The sequence below is a fragment of the Pseudonaja textilis genome, chromosome 1, assembly GCF_049901715.1.
Source record: "Pseudonaja textilis isolate UNSWEBS1 chromosome 1, rPseTex1.2, whole genome shotgun sequence".
Classification (NCBI taxonomy): Eukaryota; Metazoa; Chordata; class Lepidosauria; order Squamata; family Elapidae; genus Pseudonaja; species Pseudonaja textilis.
In genome coordinates this window covers 217101884-217123040 of record NC_141990.1, presented here as the reverse complement: position 1 = coordinate 217123040, position 21157 = coordinate 217101884, and the positions used below count along the sequence as shown (strand labels likewise).

General features: G+C 37.5%; 1 protein-coding gene across 2 annotated transcripts in view; it reads right to left on the bottom strand.

Annotated features, from left to right (window-relative positions):
- The window catches only part of CNTNAP5 (contactin associated protein family member 5), a 402137-nt gene that overhangs the window by 221706 nt on the left and 159274 nt on the right, over nt 1-21157 (bottom strand). For both annotated transcript variants that reach the window (XM_087920476.1, XM_087920475.1), the window contains exon 5: nt 12058-12261. In XM_087920476.1, the coding sequence (XP_087776602.1) occupies nt 12058-12261 (204 nt within the window). The remainder of the gene's footprint in view (nt 1-12057; nt 12262-21157) is intronic.

Here is a 21157-nt window from a genome sequence, read left to right as displayed (position 1 = left end):
ACTAACTTCTTTCTGTGCTTGGACACCCATGCTTATCTGCTCTACTTAAAATTACTGGTGTTTGAAAGAATGGTTGTTCATGATTTTCATGCGTGGAGAGAATCAGGAGTTGCAAACTTGGGCACTGCCAACAATGTTCTAGGCAAAGCATAGTCCAACCTCCTTTAGAAAAGATTCATTTGGAAAGGATTTTTCTATCCTCATTTGTAACTGGGGAAACTTCTCAGCCATAATACCGACACAGAGGATGATGTTATCACTGCTTAAAATTCTATTTCTCTATGGAAGTGCCTTTAAATGTAAATGCATCAATTTTCTTTAAGTATTTCTGATGTTAAAAAAAACCCGTCAAAGATTGGCTGAGAAAAAAACAACAACTGGCTGATGGAGTTATGTAACAACAAGGGAAAACTTTGGAAAACTGTTACTTGCATTATAAACAAATATAATAAATTGGAGAAGGAGAAATGATAACGAGAAAACTGGTAACATGTTCTCCCTTTAATGCTTTCAGTTTAGTCCCCTTGAATGAAAGGGAATCTAGTTAAATTTAGCACATATAAATTAAACAAAATTAGCTGGCATCTCATTTCAAAAATGGGCCATTGCCATATACTGCCTGCTGGTTGCTTAAATTATACTGAATAATATTATTCAGCAATAACACATATTACTGCTATTCAGGCTGCAGATGTAGGATCCTTGGAACAAGAATAAATCTTTCATTCCAAGGTCAGAGAAAGGGCTCCAATATCAGAACAAAGGGTTAGAGAAACTTTTCACTTCTTTCCACATCAGCTTCTGAAAGCGGTTCTCAGCACTGAGAATTTAACATTAGGGAAAGAGAAAATTAACTATGGCAAGGGGCTGGCAGCTATCATTGGCAGAAACATACTGGGGTGCCACCGAGAAGAAATTTCATTTCACTCAGAATAAATTTTAGAGCATTGGTGGCTCAAAACGAAGGGAGAAACAAAACACCACATCCTTGACCTACAAGCATAACTGAGACCAGAATTTCTATTGTTTTAAGCCAGGTAGTTGCAAGGTAGTTGACTTGTGCCCATTGTTACAACAAGACTTCAGCTCCAGGATGATAGGATTAAGACATGACCCCTCCGAATAGGATTAACCCACTACCATCTAGCATCAGAGCTCAGCACATTATACAATCTCCTAAGGACTTTTCATCACCCTCCAAACTTCAACCAAACCTGGGAGCTCAGACAACCTACAGAGCCAGCTATGACCCCTAAAACAGCCAATAGAATACTTGTTCTTGCACAGGAACAGGAAGCTCAAGTGCAAAGTCCAAGGGTAGGTATAAAAAAACCCCACTCTCAACACCATGTGGTCAGCTGCACCAGAACCATAAATATGTGGTCCTGTTCACCAATAATAGGTGAACAATCGGCCTCCAGCCTCCATTTTGTGGGGGACCAATTCTAAGTCATTTTTTTCAGTGCCATTGTTACTTCAGTGCCATTGTTACACTAAATGAAATGTTTGTAAGTCAAAGATTACCTATATCCCCAGAATGGGATGGAAACCCATTTGTATTTCTTTGCCAGCTTACATCATCAGAACATAGGGAATTTTCAAGGCTCTTACGTGTGAATCTTTTGAGACAAAGGATTTGGCTGCTCTCCTGAAGAGGTAAATGGTCTAATTTGATGTTCTGAATCTGTACCTGAATCAAAATACTTTTATGATTCATATTCACACTTTTCCAAATTTTCAACACAGCTCTACAGCCAAAATGTGTAATCAAGCTCCATATATCTGGAAAGATATGCACAAAAGTACAACTATATTAGGGGAAATTGGCAGCGGAAATGCTTCTGTTGTTGCAAATTTACCTATAAAAATCACTAAAATTTTCACATGTTTTTTAAAAAGTGGGAAATGAGACAGAAAAATCAGAAACAAAGCCAACTAAAGCTTAAATGATTCATCCAACCATACCCTTATATGGTATAGATATATTTCAGCACAAAAAGGATGTCAGCATTTTTATGATACACTTAAGAATAACCAGTATATTATAGTGAGGATTATAGTAAAACATAATAAGGATGGTCATAGTTGAATTTCAAAATATTGGCCCAAATAATTTGAGGGACTCTGTTGAGAAGAAGAATGAACTTCCTTCCTTCCTTCTTTTTTGAAATTTGAGCAGTGGGTGCCTTTAAGAGTTTGGGGCTTGCAAACACCAGATTCCATTAGCCTTACTCTACATTTGAGAAAGTGTACAGTCCTAAACCATCATTATTATTCACCAGTAGATCACCAAAGCAATGACACTTTGCAATATAAAATAATTCTGCCACTGTGGAGGTGGGGTAAACATTGTTCAAGCAGCTGGTGTTAAACTGGAATAAAAATTATAAGCAAAGATGGCAGCCAGGATGCAATGAAGAATCTCAATTTTCTTCTTCTCTACCCTTAAAATTCACTCTGTCTCTCCAATAATTGAAATACCAATCCCTGCCTAAATTATTATGTCTTAATAGGATGGTGACTTTTTAATATAGCCTTGGTGTGTCAGGATTTGCTATTCCCTGCTTTTATTGACTGTTCATTTTGCAACTTTAGAAAAAGGAATTGACACATAGGCAGTGCAATATTTTTTTCATGTCTTACACAAATTTCTCGCCATGCCTGATATGTCTGCTGAAAAAAGGTTGCCACGAAAGATGATGCTTTTTTGTAAAAGAAAAATCTGACAAAAAAGTATTTTAAGATGCAAAATTCTCACTATTAAGAGAGCACTAACTTTGTCTATGCTATTACATCACCAGTATGCTTTCACCCACAGCCTTCCTCCTATGTACCAGCTGTCTCCTGTTAATTTTTGGAAGTCCTTCATTCTCTCTGCTTAAATGGATATAAATATAATCTGTGTGTAGGTATTATACCACTGTGCCAATGGAAGGGGATGTCCAGGCTCTAAATAGGAACAGATGAAAAATGGGTTCTCTCAGAGGTGTAATGTAAATTGCAAATCTCTCCTTTCACCTGCATTATTCATCTATCTATCCTTCTAGCCATCTGTCCATTGAGAAAGGATATGCATGTCACAATGAGTAGCTTTTAGAAATGTACCTTACAGAGCAGAACATTTTCTGTTTTGAATCGTTCTTAGCAGTCTCTGTTTATCTAAGAAAGTTTTGATAATAGGAACCAAGTGAGGTCTTTCATTTATTTTAAAGGGAAGAGAATCATATGATGTGAAATTATGTTTTTAGTCACCAGAAGAATCCTGTCTTCTATTTGATGCTGAGCAACAATTGCACATGCAAAAATAAGTGGGATTGGGAGAAAAAGCTTGCTTTTTTCTAAGTTTCTTTTAAAAAGGCTAAATACATAAAGAGTTCCTAAGCTGGTAAAGTCAGTTTTCTCATCTGAATGTGTTTATCTGCTGCATTTCTGTCCTATAAGACTACGTGACTTGGGAATGGATTTGACCTCAGCAGTATTGAGATGGGGACTAATTGTGAGCAGGTGCACTTTTGTTTCAAAAGGCACTTGACACATCGCAAAACATGTTTCCCAACACTTCTTTTACCTGGAGGTGCATTCTATACAGTGTCATCTATATGCAGAAGTCCATTTTATCTAGGAAAGTGAAGGACTACAGCTGTTTTCCACTATATAAAAGCAGGAAGAAACACAGGAAGGCAGCCCTTATCAATGGTGTCACTCTGAAAACTGTGACTTTTCTACTCTGATTACATTGTTCCATTGTCCCATGCATACCCAAAATTCAGAACTTGTGGTTCAATGTTGCTTTCATTATTTTGACCAAAGGGCCCTTGTTGTGGACACCACTTTCTCTGCAGAAAAGAATCTATTGATTCTTTGGAGTCTCTGACTCCATATTTTTTATGAATCCATAGAGACAGATTTTTTCTCCCTGCACAAAGAAGCAGTGAGGCATTTTTTTGGGGTGGGGTGGGGGTGGGGGAGAAAAGATTCCTTTTGAGTTAATTCAAACCTAGCAAATATAAAAAAACAAGTAAATCTTAAACAAGTTTCTAATTTATCTTCTTAATGAGCCCATTGCAATCATGTAATGGAATGCATGGGTGAACTTAGGAAATTGGGGATCATGAGACATTGCTTAGGAAACAATCTGATAAGAGAGGGAGGAGCCCCCAGTGGCTTAATGGCCAGAGAAAGAAACTTAGGAAGAACCCACCTATTGGATCAAGCAGTTAAAAATGGCAATGGGAAGATAATAACTTCAGATTTGCAAAATTTAATGTAGCCTTACAATACAGTAGAATTTGTTCACCTAGTTGTGTTTCCCATCTTGTTTACTTGGGAAGGACGACAAACCACCACAGTGCCTAAAAGCCCCCCAACTACCAAACACCTCTTTTTAGTCTTCATTTCACTTTGTTCTTCAACTTCAAAACTGGCATATGTCTAATAGAGCAAGGTCATCTGAGATAGCAGAAATTAGATACTAGAATCTTGCCAGCCAAATGGGTTTTGTACACAGCCTTTTTAAAAGAAAAAAAAACCTGAAAAGCAAAGTCAGACTGGGGTGAAACAATCCATCCATGTAAACCACAGACATCATTAGTATTTTACAGACTGCATTAGTCATACTAGTGAGAAGCCTATCTGCTGTTTTGGAGGCAGCCTTTTAAGTAGCATGCTTTTAACTCTCCTCTTAATCCTAAGGATTTAGCGTTAGCCACAGCACAAAAATTTCTGTTTGTTATTACTGACCTCCAGCCCACTTAAAATAATAAAGAAGAATCTGAGCTATGCAAAGAATGGGAACCCTGTAACTTGACAGACAGACAGACAGACAGATAGACAGACAGACAGACAGACATAAAAATATAGATTAGGGCTGTGCAGTGCTTTGGATTCTGTTCAGAAGTGGTGGGGTGAATGAGGGTGAATGCCACATCTTCTCACACCTCACTAAAGCAGCTACACAGAAGCCCACAGGAATCAATCCTGGAAAATGTTGCATCTATTGTAATGAATCCAGGTGAGCTGCACAAATATTGTGGCACACAAATATTATGTTTATGCTCCCAGTACATTACAAAGGCTTTTTTTCACATCAGATCCCAACCACAGAGCAACCTTAGTATAAGTATAAAAATTCTTCAAGTTACCATTCCTATGCTCAGGGTGTGAGGTTTACTTTGAATCACCTTGCCTACATATAACCCCCTTCCTTCTTAGTTAAGGTTTGTTTCTGCCTAAGCAATAGTACTTAAAGGACACGTACTCAAGGGACGTGGTGGTTTAGTGGCTAAGACGTGGAGCTTGTCAATCAGAAAGGCTGGCAGTTCGGTGGTTCGAATCCCTATGGAGTTACTTGTCCCAGCTTCTGCCAACATAGTAGTTCAAAAGCATGTAAAAAATGCAAGTAGAAAAATAGGGACCGCTTTGGTGGGAAGGTAACAGCATTCCATGTGCCTTCAGCATTTAGTCATGCCGGCCACATGACCCCAGAGACGTTTTCAGACAGCGCTGGCTCTTTGACTTTGTAATGGAGATGAGCACTGCCCTTAGAGCTGGAAACAACTAGCATGTATGTGCGAGGGGAACCTTTACTTTACCTTAAACAATAGTAAAGATAGGCAGCCTTTGTTTCCTTTCACTTTCTATCTTCAAAAACAAACTGTAAGGGATTTTTGCTACTTATTCTCCAGGGCCTCTGAAACAATATGTCACCCTTTAGCTTGCCCACAACTCTCTTCAAATATTCAAACCTTAAGAGAATATTGCTCCCAAGTCTCTTCTCCTCAATATAAATTTGCAAACAGAAAGCAGCCTGAATGAAATCAGAGCCATTTTAAAGCACTTTTCTTTTATTTCCTTTTCTGAAGTAAGGACATTCTTTCTGTCCCCTTCCATATCTGTCTTCATGATTTTCTGCTCAATTTTCCAAGAGCTTTAGGTCTTCAGATGTCTTGTCACTGTATTTATCCTTCAGTCTACCTGCTAATTGTCTTACAGCTTTCTGCTTCCTTCTGCTTATCATGGGAAAAGTTTACATTGATGATTTGAAAGTTTTAATCGGGTTAATCTAACTTTTCCACTTAGTCTCCGAGTGACACATTGGAACAATGCAATGACATTGGATTTGACAGAATGCAAATCTTTGATTCAAATTTTGCCAAGCATTTAGTAAGCAAAATTCATTGGTTAGGACACAGTCTCCCTAGAATGCTGCTTGGCAAAACTGTCTCATATTCACACAGAAACCTACACAACCCTAGTTCCATTGCCATTCTTCTGTTTCAGAATTAAACAGAGTACATTTGAAAGGAAGTGAAATTAACAAAGCCTAAATAAAATAACTATTTCTGACAATCTGACAGCCTAACAAGCTAATTTTTATTTAATCAGCCGAAACAGACAAGGCCTAAATGCAGCCAAGAGGTTGATACATAAGAAAAGCACAATGCTTCTGGCTTCAGAAGAAAGGAGCATGTAAGGAATCAACCATCTGTTTGTGGAAAAGTTATGGGTAAGTGGAATTAAGTGGGATCAATCTTTTTTTGTCAATGTCATTCAGGCAGCATTGATAGTAAAACATCCATGAATGCACGTCATTGAAGCTAGAATCCTATACACATTTCTGCAAGTGCACCTCACTGTAATGAAAAAGATTTTCCTTTGGACAAATACATATTGCATTGGGTGGTACATAGAAATCCAGCATTTCAGAATATTTAGTACCATGGATGTAATTAGGCATATCAATCTCAAAGGCAAATCAAACACACTCATTTTTGAGAAAATTTAATTAGGATTGGACTGAAGAGCAGATGATCTGAGAATGAAAATTTGATCACACACCACACTACTTGCATTTTCAAGCCTACACATCTTCATATGATAAATACCCACAGAGAGAATAATATTTTAATTATTAATACCCAGAGAATTGAAGCAGAGACTTCATTGGCTTCAGTGGTGACTTGGACAGCCCACAGTCAGAAAAAAATACAAGTTTATACATTTGTGTGTGTGTGTGTGTATCTGCCTTTGCTTTTGTGTAAGAAACAGATAGAGAAAGAAAAAAAAAATAAGTGACAGATTCTCATTTAAGACACAGGGTCATTTCAGAAATAAAATCTCTAGCTATAAATGTCCAATTTTGCATGGATTCTGTGTTGTTAACATAACATATACCCTATAGTCATAACAGCTGGTTCAGAACTGGAATATCATTTTCACACTTTATACCAGTGTTTCTCAACCTTGACAATTTTAAGATGGGTGGTTTTCAACTCCCACTGCTCTATACAATCCTTAGTTATTTTATTGGGACAGGAAGGAAAGCCCCCATAAAGGATATAACATTTAAAGGTAAAAGTAATGCAATATGTACTGGTAGCACTAAAATTTTGTTTTCAGATTAACAAATATAGAACTACAGGTAGAGTCAGTTGGTATGTTCTACACATCATGACTAAATAAGGATGGGCAGATAATTAGAAATTCAATTATTCCATTTCCTACATTGACAGCTTTAAGATCCAGCACCCTTTCAAATTAAAAATGGAATAATTTGTAAGGCAGATTTAACTTATTTCTGTTGAACACATGTTAGCTAAGGGTTCTCTTTCATTTCACTGCCCACTCCCACCCCCATCACTAACTCTAAAAAACCTGCTCTCCAAGCTGTGGGAAGAAGCCTTATTTATTTGTCTCTCTCCTTAGTGCTTCTTGGAATGACTTTGGGATCTAAACTCATTTTAAGAAGGGAGGAGGAGGAGGAAGAGGGGGAGGAGGAGGAGGAGGAGGAGGAGGAGGAAAGGATTTCCTTAAGCAGCTCAGGACTGTTATTCAAATGTGAAGTGTGTGGGTTGTTGTTTTTTAACAAACTTTATTGATTATACAACTAAAATGTCAAACAAACACATACACAACACACAGAAAAAAGAAGGAAAAGAAAAAGATTAAAAACTACCGTGTTTCTCATATAATAAGGCCGGGTCTTTTTTTTTTTTTTTTTTGAGCCCCGACAAAAATGGCTAGGCCGTCTTTTTGGGGGTGACTTAATTCCCCCCCTTGCATCTTCAGGCGGGCAGGTGGCGACGGCTTGGATGTTGACCTCGGCATTGGTGGGGCACTTTGTATCGGGCTCAACGCAGGCAGCACCATATCCGGGTGTGCAACAAAAGTACTTCCTAACGGCAAGCCCCCCCACCATTCCCCCCATTTCGCATGTTTTAATATAGGCCTTAATTTGGGGGGAGGGGCTTAATTTCATTTCATGCCTATAAAACATGCTGGGACTTCCTATTGGGGGAGGCCATATTGTTGGAGAAACAGGGTAGCAATTCTATAATCAACAGTCTATGGTTCCTTATTTGTTTTCAATATTGGTGACATATTTACAAATACATCTTATTGCGAATATATAATTACTACCTCTTACATTTTACACTATTTACTAATATATTTTCTATTTTTTTTCTACCCAGTCATACCAGCATTCCCAGCTTCTATAATATTCTGATGTTTCTTTTTCCTTAAGTGCTAAGGTTAATTTATCCATCTCTGCACAGGCTGTTATTTTCCGAATGACCATTTCCTCTGTTGAAATATCTGCTTGTTTCCAACACTGTGCAAAGGTTATTCTGGCTGCAGTAAGAATGTGCAGTATTATATATTTTGTTTTTTTAGAAAATTATCTATTAAATATCCCCAATAAGAAGAATTCTGGTTTTAATTCAATTTGTTCCACCATTATTTCCTCTAACCATTTTTTTTTAATTCTATGCCAGTATCTTTGGGCTTCAGTGCAGGACGATGGTGTGTGGGTTTTTTTTTTTAATTATCGTTATTTTTTCAAAGTTGTGCTAGATTTCTTAATTACATTACAGGTAGTCCTAGCTTATTGACCAGTCATTTCATGATCATTGTTGCCTCTAATGAATCCTTTGAAGTTTTTTGAAGGTTGGCTCCAAAATTACAATTTAATTAGAGTGATTGCGGGAATCCCGACAGCAAGCCAACTCTGGCATATGTAATTTACAGTCACATGTGACCCTGTTTTTCCCCCCCTCCACCCTGGATGTCTCATAAACCATATTCTCCAATTGAGCACATTCATGTTCTCCAAATAAATATATTCACGGGCAAAACTCAGGTATTTTAGTTACAATCTTTTAAAAATAATTTTAAAGATAATTCTCTGGTAATATTACACTACTAACTAGAGCATATAAAACATTTTCTAGACCAATACTCGAATACAGCTCATCAGTCTGGAACCCACATTACGTATCTGATATTAACACAGTTGAGAAAGTCCAGAAATATTTCACAAGAAGAGTTCTCCACTCCTATACTTGTTGCAGAATACCTTATGCCAACAGACTCTAAATTCTACACCTAGAAAACCTACAACTATGCCACCTTTGGTCTGATCTAAGTATAGTATATAAAATCATACATTGCAATGTCCTACCTGTCAATGAATACTTCAGCTTCAACCATAATACTACAAGAGCACACAATAGATACAAACTCAATGTTAACCGCACCAAACTTGATTGCAGGAAATACGACTTCAGCAACAGAGTGGTCAATGTTTGGAATAGTCTACCTGACTCTGTGGTTTCTTTCCCAAACCCCAAAAACTTTAACCTTAGACTATTGACCTCACCCCTTTCCTAAGAGGTTTGTAGGGGGTGTGCATAAGCATACCAATCATGCCTACCGTCCCTGTCCTATTGTTTCTTTTTATTTTTCTTATATATATCCATCTCCTGTATTCATAACTATGTTTATATTTATACCTGTTATCTTGTAAGTGATTGACAAATCAAATAAATAAATTAAATACATAAATAAATAAAGATTTGGAATGTACTTTCGCTTTCAACTGCTCTTCCAGATTCCCCCCCCACTTTTTAAAAACAGGCATAGGAATGTTTTATGAGTTGACAATCATTCAAAGTAATGAATGACTTCAAAATGACTTCAAGCTATTTATGACCCATCCTCGAAATTTTGACTGCCACACACACATCCTGCAATCATGCTCGCATTTTAGGTGCCTTAAAACCAGCTCACATTTACAACAGATTGAAGTGTCCTGTGATCACATGACTACAATTTGTGACCTTTTTCACATCTATTGGTAGAAAACAGCAAATGATGTCCTTTGGATTCTGCTGGATTCACTTAACAACCATTGTTTATATTTATGGTCAGTTTATGACCATCATAAAAATACTAGTGCAATTGAATCAAAATATGTGATGGCCCATTTAGAAGCAACAATGATTAACAGCCAGCATTCTGGACTTATTGTGCTCATAGGTTGAGGAATATCTGTATGCATTAATCAGAGGTACAGCCCATAAACTTAGCTGTGGAATTTATGGAAAGGAAGATATTGAAAACAGCAAGATTTCATTTGCAGCTATTTATTTTTCCTAGATTTTCCTTTGGGTGGAAAGTCAAAATCTTCCCTAGAAATTGAGGGGTAAGTATTTTACTTCTCTATTACATACTACATACTATATGTAGGTACATAATCTATTCATGTACATAGCTGAAGCCATAATTTCTGGGTCAAATTGAATTTAACACACACACACAATATCATCTATCTATCTATCTATCTATCTATCTATCTATCTATCTATCTATCTATCTATCTATCTATCCATCCATCCATCCATCCATCCATCCATCCATCTAGGTGTGGGATTCCACCTGTATAACAACCGGTTCAGGGATTGCATGCTTTGCATGCGCATGCACGCCCTGCGTGTACTCCGTGTTTTAAAAATCTCTAATAGTTACCTTTTACTGCAGCCCCTTTTGAATAAAACAGCTGAGGCACAACAAACCACTCTACCACGTGAACCAGCTATGCTCTTTAAAAAGGAAATAAAGCACAGGAAAGAGCAGGGATCACAGTGAACCAGTTCGCTGCCAACTGATCTTTGGAGCAAGAAGTTCGCCCAAATTGGTCCGAACCAGTAGAATCCCATCCCTGTATCTACCTACCTACCTACCTATCCATCCAACATCTATCTATCTATCTATCTATCTATCTATCTATCTATCTATCTATCTATCTATCTATCTACCTATCTATCTATCATCATCTATCTCTACCATCTCTATCTCTAATCCATCATAACAACACATTGTTCTCTGTTTCCCCACCCAAAATCTCAATTGGTTGCTGGTTACATTAACTACAGACTGATAACCTCCCCGCCCCCCCAATATCTAATCTCATGACAAAACAAGCTCAGTGTTGAGGTAATTCCCCATTAGGAGAATGAGCGCATACAGGGAGATGTATTTGAGAGTAGTGTTGGAATGATACACACAGAGCACACAGATACACTGTATAGTAAATGTAGGTTTTTACTTCCAGAAAAATTTAAGCAAAGTCCAAAAATGAGCAGTCCAACCGTCATTCACAAGTAAATCAGTCAGTTTTCATCCAGGGATAATTCAAATATCAAATTTCAGTGTCAAAAACAGTTCAGTAACAGACTTACATTAAATCCAGTAATATCAGTTAATTAGAAGAAATGGAGCAACGGCAATACTTTCCAACAGAAGGAAACAGAGACAGAGATACACTCTCTTCTGAGATTAAGACTAAACAAACCAAGTTTCTGGCTCCATCTTATGGCCGTTTGAGAAACCACACCCAATTGCATGCTCTTGGATTCCCTTAAAGATATAGTACTAAAATGTTTATCCTGGTTTATATATTTCTAACCCAAATACCTGTTAGGTGACTTATATTCCTAATACTCAGCATGATTTTGTTATTCCTGCCGTGCTCCCCCACAATATTGTCTCCCTTTCCTCCCCAACCTCTTAATCAGCCCTCCTTTTTCTGATGTTAAAATCATATATTCTTCCTTATTCAACCTCCTAAAGATGCAAAAGCAACTATCCTGCCTGCATGCATTCCTGCTGATTCACAGATGGGCAGACAGACCTTCAAATCTCAGTGGGGGAAAGGTCAGAAAAGAGCCAAGAGGAGGAAGAACTTTATGCAAGATAAGTTGAAAAGTTTGAACAAACCCAGGTTGATGAGCAACAACAGCTTCCCATTTTGCAGCTCCAGAGTAATGTAATCTCCATGTTGCCCTTCGCCATGAAACAGGACCCCATCTCCCTGCATGCTCTTGAACTTCAGGGAAACCACGTCTTTGAAGGTGCTCATCAGCTTTTGATTGAATCTGTAGAGGAGGGAGCTCCTCCCATCAAAATCTGCAACATCAGATTCTGTGAGGAAAGAAAGCAAGCATTAAAATGGGGGGTTCACAGGCATGGATGCACACACACACATATATATATATACACATACAAACCCAACCACTAAAACACAAGGTTAATTATGGTTCTTTTCCTCTACTCAGTTTGCTTTCATAGGCTTTTAATGGAATGCCTTATTTTGACTTTGCCTGACTCCCAGAGTTTCCTTGGAGCAATGGGTGGCCATTAAGTGGAATTAATTAATAAATATCAGAAATCCATAATGCATCTTTGCAGATTCCTTTTAAAGAGTTACACAGAATCATGCCTTTATGTTTATTCTTTTAAGCAGAATAAAATAGTGCCTGTGCATCTTCATTATTTATTTAGATTTTTTATCTCACTTTCATTACTTCATAAGTAGCTCAAGGTGGAAAACATAGAATACTCCTTCCTATTTTCTCCATAACAACCTTGGAAGGTGAATTGGGCTGAGAGAAACTGACTGCCCCAATGTCACTCTGGTGGCTTACATGTAAGACTAGATTGGTCCTGACTAGGATCAGCTGGCTTACATGCAGGCGGGACTTGAAGTCTCTTGTCTCCTGGTTTCTAGCATGTTGCTTTAACCACTAGACCAAACTGCCTTTCCCTTTATATTATAATTCTCAAGAGAAAAAACAAAGAAGAATGGAGGCTTTTAGAATAGAACTAATTTTGTCAAAGTGACAATCTCTAAGGAAATACATTGCTGGGTATTCTTTCAAGTATTACTTTTCTGTTAAAGCAACTGAAATGAGTTTTGAGGGCTCAGAGCTGCCCTAGACTCCTGTGTTTCACATCATGGGCCACACCGTAAAACCAGCAGAAAGGAATGGGTGGAGTCCAACTGAAGTTAAATGGACTTTAATTGGCTTTTAGAAGAATTTAAAAGTAATTAAATAGAAATAACATTAATGCTCAGCTAAGTGGCAAGATGGAGGGATCTGAACACTAAACAAAGTCAGACCAGGTTAATACATACATATATATATAAAAATCCTGGGCTGAAGAATAGATTGGAAAATTTAAAAAAAACCACCTCAGAAAAAGGCAATGGTAAACCACTTATTTAATGTACAGCACACATCAGAGCTGAAGGCAAGAACAAACTACCTTTATATTACTGCCAGTAAAGCAGCATGGAAGCAGACATCAAAAATGGAGTTTGACTCGAGGGTGATTTTACCTTTAATATGATTACTCCCCATAAACGTAATAATTTCTCCCTTCTGTCACATGAAAAACGGCTACACCTACTGGGATCTCCATGGGAATTTCAAAGGCTTTCAATGTTATGAGTGACCCTTCAACATCGGGATATACATTTCTACTTTTTAAAAAAATGTAAATAGCCACACAGAAAGATGAATTAGCATGGAAAAGCCACATGGCATCCATTTGGGTTGCAGCCATCACATTAAAATAAACCTTTCCGTAGAGGTTTATGAACAACTCCATGCAATCCTTCTAAAGCACATTTGAACTAAAATTTCAGTGTTTCATTTTAAATCCAGCATTTAGCATCACTTGCTGGGTCCTTTCATAATATTGGTCTTGTGTTTTGTAACAATGATAGGAAGTATTATATATACAAAACTTCTTTTAAGGAAGGGAAATTTGAGAATCAGATTTTTTCTGGACTTCCTTCTTGGAAAAGCAGCACAGCAGATTGATTTTTTTTAAAAGAAAAAAATCTCAAATGTGGAGAAAGATTCTTCCTGCCTCTGTGACAAGCTGCTGGGGAGTTTTTGGGAAAGTAGCCTGAAGAAGTTTAGGAATCTTTGAGAATACTAATATATTGATTTTGTGTTTGAGGCACTGAAGTGATAACAAAACACAGTCTTCAGTAAAATATAATACACACACACACACACAAACACTTTATGCAGGTAAATATATATTTTTTTAATCAACAAGAACAAAATGCATATACCAACTAGACCAGGGGTAGTATTCAGCAGGTTCTGACCAGTTTTAGAGAACCGGTAGTGGAAATTTTGAGTAGTTCGGAGAACCAGCAAATGCCACCTCTGATTGGAGATTTTGCAGTATCCTTCTCCTGCCATGCCCACCAAGCCACACCCACAGAAGCAGTAATTAAAAAAAAAATTGAATCCCACCACTGAACTAGACATTTAGTGAAAGCCAGAAGTAGAACAGAACAGAACACTTTATTGGCCAAATGTGTTTAGACACACAAGGAACTGTCTCTGCCTTTGATTGTTGTGACATGCAATATTCTGTAGCAACATCCCAAGGGGAAGAGTTGAAACGGTTTATGTCCAAGATGTGAGGATCTGTAGATATTTTCTAAGCCTTCTCTCTGACCTGTGCAGTATATAGGTCTTCAATGGAAGGCAGGCAGTACAAATGAAAGACAAATAGGATATGAAAACAGGAATACTCTCTCCATCAATGTCTGTGATGATCCAGAGTGTAACACAAATGTAAAAAAATCCAAAATGTAAATAAATGTCCTTTAATGTCTCCAACTTGGCCCCATTGTTAAATAATTCTCAGTTGGAGATAAAACATACTCAAAAATAGTCTTCAAAAGAAAGCAATACAGTGCGAATTTAATGAGCAGATAGTGGTGAAAATAAAAAACAAACTACAATGATGAAATTTCCACAACGGAGCAGGAGAAGTATTTACCAAATTCAAGGAGATAACAAGGCACAGTCTGTTGGAAGGATGCCAACCAGGATAACCTCTAACCAAAATAAAACACACTTTATCTCCAGCATTTACCAGAATGCAGGTCCAAACTTTTATGCAGTTCTCACACCTGCAGCCCATGAAGAGGATCAAGGCCCTCTCCTCCTGACTAGACCACATCTCTCCCTTATCCTCTCCTCTCTGCATGCCCTAGGATGGATAGGGGATGGGCCTGGGTCCTCTCTGACTGCTCAGCAGGCCTCTGCCCCTCCCCAGCCTCCTTCACAACCTCCAGAGCCACACTTCCACTCCCTGTTGGCTGTTCCTCCTCTCCCTCAGAGTCAATTTCCACCAGGGGCAATGTCCTGGTGATTAGAATAAATGTATAACTTTGGCCTCTATGTAATTATCTAAATTCCTTCTTTGACACCAATCAACCTGGTAGTCAACATAAAGCTCACAATAAATAATGTTCTAATTTAATTCATATTAATAATTACTATTATTACTCTCATTCTTTGATCATTTTGACGGCCTTCTTCTAACACTTATTCCGTAGATTTTATGCATGGTGACAGTGCCAGTTTTTAAAAAAACTTCCTTCCCTATGGTTTCTTAGTATGAACTTTTGCTACTTCATACCAGCAGCTGTCCAGATCAATATTCTCATGATGATATCCATCACAGCACAATTGTCCATGGCTCAGACCCAATTATGTCCCCCTCAGTAATGATTCCAACCTGTTGCCCTCCAAATGGGTCAGTTCCTATCCTGGCTAGAGTTTGTGGGGTTGAAGTACAGAATGAGGAACATTGGGATTACTATAATCTAAATATAGTATGTAGCTGAACCTATGGAGTATATGGACAGCTGAACTAGAAATACAAGTGCTAGTAAAAGGCAAGAAGGCATTTGAGGATGCCAAAGGAAATCTCAAGGTACACATTCATTTTTCTTTCTAGATAGGGATTTAGGTTTTTGGATAGGGATTTAGGCTTCTCTTCAGAATAAACCCTCTTCTCTTCTGAACAAACTGTAATGACTAATGGCATTGGAACTTCAGGATGAAAATTGTATATACAATAATATTAAAGGAAATAAATGTTGGCTCTTGGACCGAACATTCCACGCCTATAACAATTATCTTCCCTTTACAAAATTAGGGTGGGGGAGAGAGCTCATAGCTTATGTTGAGAACTAAATATGATGCCACACTTTGCTTTTGTATATATGCAAAAGATTATGAGTTTTTAATTAAAATAATAGTTACAGATACAAATTCCAGATAAAAGCACATTAAAATAAATTAAATATATATAATCACAATTGGTGATGGGTACAAAATAAGATTTTTAAAAGATGTTTTTGAATACTTATTTTTAAAAGTTTCAAAATAAGATTTTTAATAACTTTTGACTTTTAATAAAACTATAATATTTTGTGTTAAAAAAACCCTCAAATCAATGAAATAAAATCCTCCAACTGTCACTATCAAAATAAATTGTATCCAACACAATCAACTTGTTACCCAATCCTACACTTTACTTTCTAGTTGACTTTCACTGCCCTATTCTGCCTTCCCCTTGATATTATTATTACATGCTTCACTTATTCTAAATATTTGGGAATCTTAGCATTATAAATGCAGTGCTAATCCATATTATTGCCTGAAGCAGAGTTTAAATGTCCTTTTCTGTTATCAAAGCCAACACTTTTAAAATCATACAGGACATTCAGATATTACTTCTTGCCTACATCTGCATTCATAGTGCACCCTAAGGGAGATTGTGTTACCCTTACATGTAACACAGTCCACTCTGATTCTGAAAAAGAAGGCTTGTTTTAGTTAGGGTGTGTGAATGTGAATGCAAGGGGGATGGTTTGTTAGTTTTCATGATAGTCTAGCTATGATATTAACCAGCAGCATCCTTGTGCTTATTATGTTATAATAAACCATCTGGCACTTTTCCCCAATCACGTTTCATTTTTACATCCTATTTCCCTTCACCCCATGTTTCATACTACCAGAAAAGCAAAGTGATTGATTGGTAGGTACCTAATGCCAAGTAAGAGGTCCAGACAAGGTGGAAATAATTCTGCTGATCCGGCATGGAATAATTTGTTCATTTTTGCATCCTACTCACAGATTTTAGTGGGAGTTGTCAATTCTATTTAGGCATCTCATTTAAGACCGGGAAAAAGTGTTTTAATGAACAGATTTAGGTTCATCTAAGGTTAATACCAGCACTTTATCACACTGGGTAACCTATTCAAAGGTAATAGACAATTGCAAATGACACCTATTTGCACAGAAAATTCTCATACAGATTGCTCCTGCTTAATAACAAGGTAGAGAAGGAGCCACTTTGAGTGGAGAGGAAAAAAATCCATGTAGAATGTAGTGTAAAAAAATGTCACTGTTACTTGGCAACAACGTACTTTGTATGTTACTGGTCATTCTATATAGAAGACATTTGTGGAATAACATTATCACAGAGTAGGTTGGGGGAGGCCACTATGTGGCATCTACTCTGTCAAAGATATAGGATCTGTGGATGAATGAAATCTTTTTGTAAATCCAACCAATCACTGCCAAAGCTGGCATTCTAACATCTAGGAGTCATCAGTGGCAGTTTGCATGACAACAAATAATTGGCTTTTATTTAAGCATAATAAAAGAGTCCTTCTATGTCAAAAACCACACGTTTTTCAGAACCCAACAAAGAAAAAAAAAGTCTAGCAAGGTGAAATCTTGTCCAAGCCCAGTTTGACTTCCCATTAAGCAGCTTGATGGCAGAAAGCATTCTGCAAGCAGGGAAGAAAAACAGGGGAAGTTCTTTGAATCATTTCAATGTACCATTCAGTGCGAGAAAGAGGCTAAGGGAGCCTGTAAGCATGCTGTTTGATCAATGTTGCTTCCAGGCACACATCCTTTAGAATATGCTAAACCATTGCAATGCAGATGGGGATAAGGGAATATTTGAAGGGGAGTGGTGCAGGCAGAACAAAGTCTGTTCCATTCTTTTGAATCAGAACAAATTTCTTGGCTGTCATTGCAAAGGATAAAGTGTTGTGAGCAAAAACAGATTCCTGCCCTTAGAAAAACTGGCATTAAAAAAAGCGAAACTGTACTGTAAGTACTTACACAATTTACAAATGTGGATGGATTTACTTGCTCTACAACATATGCAGCCCAGAGTTTTATACAGAACAAACATGTAGTCTGACATAAGGAAAATTATGGCAAAGCACTAATGCACATCTAACAGCCTAATATAGACAATAAAAAAAGCTCAATGCATACATTGAAGTTGATGTAACTTATTTCTGAGTAGAGCACATATAGCTGCATTGCTTTTTTGCCAGTCATAAAAAGGACATAAAATCAGGGGTGGGATTCTACAGGTTCGCACCTATTCGCTAGAACCAGTTGTTAACATTCTAAGCAGTTTGGAGAACTGGTTGTTAGAAGAAATTACTGGCCTAATCCTGTAAGGAAGGCAGGAAGGAAACATTCTGGTGTTGCTTACAGAAACTGCCTCTCCATTTACCCTTATTACATTCTTGGCAGGACCAAACTTCCTGTCTTAGGAACGTCTCTGGAGTTTTTTCCCCCTCCTTTGCTGGTACTTTGCTTGTGTGGAGTGACCATTCAAAGTTACAATGGCACTGAAAAAAGTGACTTATGACCATTTTTCACACTTACAACTGTTGTAGCATCCCCACAGTCATGAGAGGCCAGACGAGGAGATGAGTGCCTCGATGTGAGTGATATTGAGTTGGCCACGCCCAGCCAATAACATGACCACCAAGCCACACCCGCCAACTAAGCCACGCCCACAGAACTGATTGTTAAAAAATTTGAATCCCACCCCTGCATAAAATCCTTAACCCCTCTTTAAGATTTAAGATCCAGGCTAAGTCTCTGATGGTTTAAATTTGCACAAGTTTCCCATGTCCATCTTTGCACCTCATAAGCTAGAAACTGGAACTTAGAAAAATATTAAAAAGAACATTTCAATTGCCCAATGCTTTATTAAAAACTGTCATGTTCACAAAACTCTAATAGAACCTTCTCTGATATAGATTTTTGTTCAATGGACCTTTTGAAAAAAACTGCAAGTCCAACATTTCTGTGGATGCTGTGGAGAACTGAAAATGTTTATTGATTATGTCTGATAAAATCTAGTATTCCTAATTGTTTAAAAAAATTTTTTAAAAAATATGCATAGATTTTTTTTTTGCTTGATCCTAAAACAGTGGAATCTTTCCTTGGAAAGATTATATGAGGCTTCTGCAAATCTTTTTTTTCTTTCTTTCAAATCTTCTTTCAATTCCACTTTGTTCCTGTTCCAATTTCAACCAAATTTGATTACAAGGAGCCCTCAGAAAATAACCACTCATTCAGAGTTACAAAGACTGGTGCTCAAAGTTCTGGCTGCTTCAGCATTCCAGCAACGAACATCTGGGTAATTCCATTTATTATTTCATTTATGGAATAATGGACTGGACTCAAGCAGGACTAAAAACCATGAATTTGAAGACTACAAAAAAAATGACAGTGAAGCGTGTCCTTCATTCATGCCACAATGTTGACAGACTCTATTTACCAAGGACCATAGGTGGATAAATCCAGTCTAAACATTTAGCTGACTGTGACTATGCATAATAATATAGCATCTTTAAATAATTCAAATGGACACCAGAATAGATTTTCTAGGAGAGCTATAGGTAAATAGAAAGCCATATCTGAGGAGACACTGCTAACCTTTGATTAATCTCAGGCTTTCAAATATTGGTGGAACCAGAAGAAGACCTCTAAAAATCACCTTCAACTACAAGCACTGGTATGTGAGGGTAGTCCTAAGTATCATGCTGCATAGGGCAAGGAGAGTGATTTATTTAATTTTAAGCTCTTCCCCAAATTCATATCCATTTGCCCGCATTGGATTTTGACTGGGAATTAAGGGACCTTGAAATACAACTTATCTGGAGGACAGCAGATTGAAGAAAGTAACTATAAAAATCTTTCCAATTCTTAAACAATAATCAACATCTTAGTATGAATCTATTAAAAACTCCATGCTCTTGATGCATGGCCTGTTCACTCTGCCTTCCAGTTTGACACTCTCATCTTTTGGTCTTTCCCACCCAACCAGAAGCAGCCTACTCTTTGGAAATTTCTACAGTGATCGTTAGAAAGCACTTCTAAATATTGTATAAGGTGGGAATTGCACACAGCATTGGAAACGTGGATGGACTAATTCACATTTTATTCTTCTCTTCCTCCAAAGAGGCTGTATTTCATGACCTGCAAGGCACCCCTGCAATGTCACTGAGTTTAGCATTTTAGGTCCCTATTATGCCAAAGAGCTACTTAAGATACTTGTGCAATTATCCTGATCTTGGTAGCTATTGTATTCATTTTTCTATTAACCTGTGTTCTGAAGACTTAAAGTGTCAATTCATAAGCATTTATCCCCAGTACCTCCTGGCTGAAAGACAAAGCCAGTGAAGGGGGAAAGAGAGAGAGGGAGGGAGGGAAGGAGAAAGGATAAGGAAGGCTGGCATAATTGCTTTGCCAAAAAAATGCAAGCTTTTTTTTTATTATCTACTGTTCAGCAGTCTCCTTCCTACCAGTCCCCAAGGGGAAATGTGGCTTCTTCATCTGAAAGGATGGTCAAGCTGTCATTGGATTACAGGGTTTCTTTTTCACCCTCTGCCCCCTCCATCTATTTCTCACTAGCCAGTTTGAAGAATTTATACTGGACTGAACTGATCCTTTTAAGACCATTACTTATTTGGAGATCAGCAATCAGCATTTGAAGGGTAGCTATAAATCTCATTCCATTTAAACAGAAAACAAAAACAAAAATACCCTTGGTCAGCAGAATTTGCTGGTGATATGCTAACAAGACCCTTTTGAAATATAAGATAAACTGTTTTCCTTCCTGGCATCCTGAACAATAAACTTTCCATTCATCTGCAGATGTCATCTGATATAACTCAGGTTGTTCATCTTGTCATCATACCCAGATTGCTATACAGAACCAGGTAATAACTGCTTTATGCATCTTTATTATGTATAATCTTACTGACCAAGCTTTTCCCACTTTTTTTTGTTTTAAAATTGAGAGATTGTTCTACAAAAAGAAGTGGCACCAGATGGGTTGTGCCTCTATGCTCACATGGAGAATAATCTCTAACCCTATGTCTGAATATTTC